At 36.8% G+C, this 3,997-nt stretch overlaps 1 protein-coding gene across 1 annotated transcript in view; it reads right to left on the bottom strand.

Annotated features, from left to right (window-relative positions):
- Window positions 1-3,997, bottom strand: part of LOC106881054 (uncharacterized) — an 11,519-nt gene that overhangs the window by 4,479 nt on the left and 3,043 nt on the right. Inside the window, exon 2 of the mRNA XM_014931261.2 lies at window positions 1,794-1,920. Coding sequence (XP_014786747.1) covers window positions 1,794-1,837 — 44 coding nt within the window. The 5' untranslated portion in view covers window positions 1,838-1,920. The remainder of the gene's footprint in view (window positions 1-1,793; window positions 1,921-3,997) is intronic.

Genomic DNA, 3,997 nt, shown 5'->3' with positions numbered 1-3,997 from the left:
TATATATATATATATATATATGGTGGGATTCGAAGATATGTTTAACAAAGAGCTCATCTAATAAATTGGCTATTTCCAGATATATATCTACATGATTAACGTCTTCCACCATTGCCGTAGGTTGACCAATGCCTTGTTTGTTAAATTTCTAAGCTAGAAATTGTGCGGAAGTCCGTCGTATGTTTATCCAGTGTTGGCTGAAAGTACCAGTAAGTCAAGAAGTCACCTGGTGCGTGACATGCCAGGAAGCACTACAGCATGTCTTTATGTTCTTCGAAATACACAAACAGATTAAATTCTTTGACAATTCTGTCATAAAAAATGTCATAAAAACAAATTGGATACAGAAGTTCTGAGGGAATGTTTGTTGATTTAAAGTCTAAAAAAGCTGTTTTGGTAAGGATAATGTATGCCTCCAAGCGTACGTATTCTTTGAGTCATATTTTATTTATTAGGTGAAAATTTGATTTAAAAAATACTATATATTAGCGACAGAGGCAGTATTAATGCCAAGAGATAATATTTATGCCCACTTAAACATAGATGTTCTTTTAGAACAAACTATACTGCGGTAGATACCACGAGAGAAGTTCTGATATTGGCTTTTGGTGCAAAATGCCCTCTTGATTATATAGCCAGCAAGGAGATAAATCCCCGCCACCTCTAGCGCCGAGACCACCAGATCTTATGATTTCGACCTTTCTTGATTTCGTCAATGACGGACTATATTTACAGATCGACAGCACTCTACACCCATTCACCTTCCATTTAGTATTTGTGTGCAAATACGCTGAGATTCTTGCCGGTTGTGTACCCAGTGTTATATTGATGAAACGATTTGAAGATTTGATGCTGCTTTTGAGCTGTTCTCTTTTTTTCATTTCTGAAGTTTTCTCTCCATGTCAACATTAAAAAAAAATTATAAGGGAGTCGAAATTTATATTGTCCCCTAGTACCATCAACCCTATGCCCTGCACTAACCATTAAGCAAAATAAGTACATGAGTAGGGCATTGAGGAAAGTGGGTCAACACAGAAATACACGGGGTACACAATTGGAAAAATTGCTTGTTGTTAGAATCTACACATTTATAGAGTGTATATTATGTTGGATCACTTTGAAAACTATATTGTTTTAATTAAGGCCATCTTGTGTTTTAGCTTCTACATACATGACACAATATATACAGTTTCTTCGTGTCCACAAAATACTATTCATAGCAGAATATATACATATATATACACCCTCACAGAATATATAACATATCTAACGTCTCCTGGAAAACCAAACCAATTTTAAAAGGTTGGCTTGTTATGAATGATAGAAGACAGATCGAAGACAGATTTGGTATTGATCTAAACAACAACAACAGCAATACATTACCATTGGTGACAGAGCTACATCTGGAAGAGAAATGTTGTTATGGCAACTGACATAAAATAGAAAATAGAAAGTTTATTGTCAAGGGCAACGAAACGAATTTTTACCGCCAAAAGGAAATATTGAGGCACCAAAATCTTTTAAACGTTTTGGGTCTCTGTGGGTCTTAATCCAGCCCTGTCTGCACTGTATGTATTTCACTCACAAGATCACGTTCAATCTTAGACCGTGTTAGACACCTACATACTCAATGTACCACGCAGTTGGGTTCTTGCTATTGCAATACTCATTATCTGGAAATACGTCAATTTGCCTGGTGAATCGCTTGTTGAAACACTCCATTATGCTGCTGACGTTTCTCTAGTGAACAAAGATTATCAAGTAAAGAATCTACCAAAAAATGCGTTACTTACATTTCTTTGTCTTCGTTGAGTGATTTGAGATGATGCCAACTCATGGTTAATCCTAGTTAATCTACGGGTTTACTTTATTCTTCGCCGCACAAATTTCCACTGACCACAGTCTTGATGGATCCTCTCACTGAAGAAAAAAACGATATTTTTAGTACTTTATATTTTCTTAGGTTTTTGTTGCAATATTTCTATTACAGCATGTATGTGCGTATATGCGCTCTCGCTCGAGTCTTTCTGAATATGTGTCTGAGAGTGTATACGAATGTCTGAGTATTTTAGAATCTTAATTATTTCAAATAAAGATATATTTCTTCAACTGTTTTAGCAATTTCTAACAAACATCCAGAGAAAGGCCACAAGATTGATTGTCATGAAGTCGATCACCAGCATACTCCAATCTCTTTTTCTCTCCGTACTACCGATTTCTTTCGCTAAAAAGGGATAACGGCGGCCCGTCGAAGAAATGAGCCCTGCGAGGTGGAGTGGCTACCATAGCGTGTGTCGCTGGCCATTATCCGCGACAACACCATTACAGTCATTACCGGGGACGCTGCAGAGTACACCATTTGTTGTGGAATATGTGGTCCATCGCCTACTCTCCCTCCATCTTTCGCTACTTTACCCCGCCTCCTCCCATTATTATATCTGTCTCCTTTCCTGTTTCTTTCTATTTACATGTTTGCATCTGATCTGTTAAACGTAAATAATTTTGTCATGTCTATGCCTGTATTTCGATAAATCTCAGTTAATCTATCTTTAACTTCGGGCAATAATGTTACATGTTAATAGATTTATTTACAAAAGGTAAGCAGAGAGTTACTTATCTTTTGTAAATAAATCTATTAACATGTAACATTATTGCCCGAGGTTACCGTGGTCTTTTCGTAGATTTTTCTTTCCACGGATAAACCTCCCCATTTCTTGGGAACTTTTTGTATATATTTTATTCTTTTGTATATACCCCAAACAATTTCGATTCCTTTTGATCGTTGTCCCTACTTTTGTTTTTTTTTACTTTGTTTTCGCCCCCCATCCCCCTCGAAAAAAAGAAGATCTCTACATTGTATTTGTCCCATCTGTGTTCAACCCTGTGTGGCTAACAAAGAAAGTTATCTATCTATCTATCTATCTATCTATCTATCTATCTATCTATCTATCTATCTATCTATCTCCTGCATTTGTCTGCATTAGCTACCTTCCACTTTACTCTTTTTACACTCTCAACACACCAAATTCTTTGCAGCAAATCTTGAAAACATGTAAGATGAGTAGATAAATAAATGTTCCAACGTCGCAGATGTATCTAGTCGTTAACTGATATCCATCTGCCAACACTAAACTGACTGAAGTTCAGGTAGTTTTAGATTTCTTAACCTCCTCACCGTCAGCTATATATGTATGAGAGTGTTGAGTGCTCAGGCGTGACATCTGTTAGTAAAGGAAGCAGCTGGTGGTAAGAATAAGACAGATGAATAGTGAGTGAGGCGGACAATATACCAACCCATTGCCTTGCTGAAGTTATCAATTAAAAAACAACTATTTTTAGATACTGTTATTAGACGCGCTGAATCTATAAAGTATATAGCATGTCTTAGAAAAAACGAGAACCCTAAATTATTTATGTTTGTCTCGTTGCTGTTGTTGTTGTTGTTGTTGTTGTTGTTGTTCTTCTTCTTCTTCTTCTTCTTCTTCTTCTTCTTCTTCTTCTTCTTCTTCTTCTTCTTCTTCTCTGTTCATCTACCTATCTGTCATAGATGGATGGGTAAGATCAATGCGTCAGTAGAACACGAGATTATACATATAATATCGATTTCCTAAAGTCAGTAATTGGGGAGAATTGAACAGCCGAACGGATCGACTGACCAGTAATCTTTTGGTACTCAATAAATCCAACTCTCATGAATAAAAGACAAAGTCGGGCCAGGGCAGCATTATATCTAAATTTCCTGAATCTAACGCTGTACCAAATCTATTATTCCATAACCTCTTAAAAAAAAAAAAAAAACCTTGGCGTAGGCGTGGCTGTGTTGTAAGAAGTTTGCTTCCCATCCACATGGTTCCGGGTTCAGTCCCACTGCATGGCACCTTGGGCAAGTGTCTTCTACTATAGCCTCGGGCCGACCAAAATCTTGTGAGTGGATTTGGTAGTAGACGGAAACTGAAAGAAGCCCGTCGTATATGTGTATATATATATATATATATAT

Source organism: Octopus bimaculoides, chromosome 10 (assembly GCF_001194135.2).
Source record: "Octopus bimaculoides isolate UCB-OBI-ISO-001 chromosome 10, ASM119413v2, whole genome shotgun sequence".
Taxonomy (NCBI): Eukaryota; Metazoa; Mollusca; class Cephalopoda; order Octopoda; family Octopodidae; genus Octopus; species Octopus bimaculoides.
This window is presented reverse-complemented; position numbering and strand designations above follow the sequence as displayed.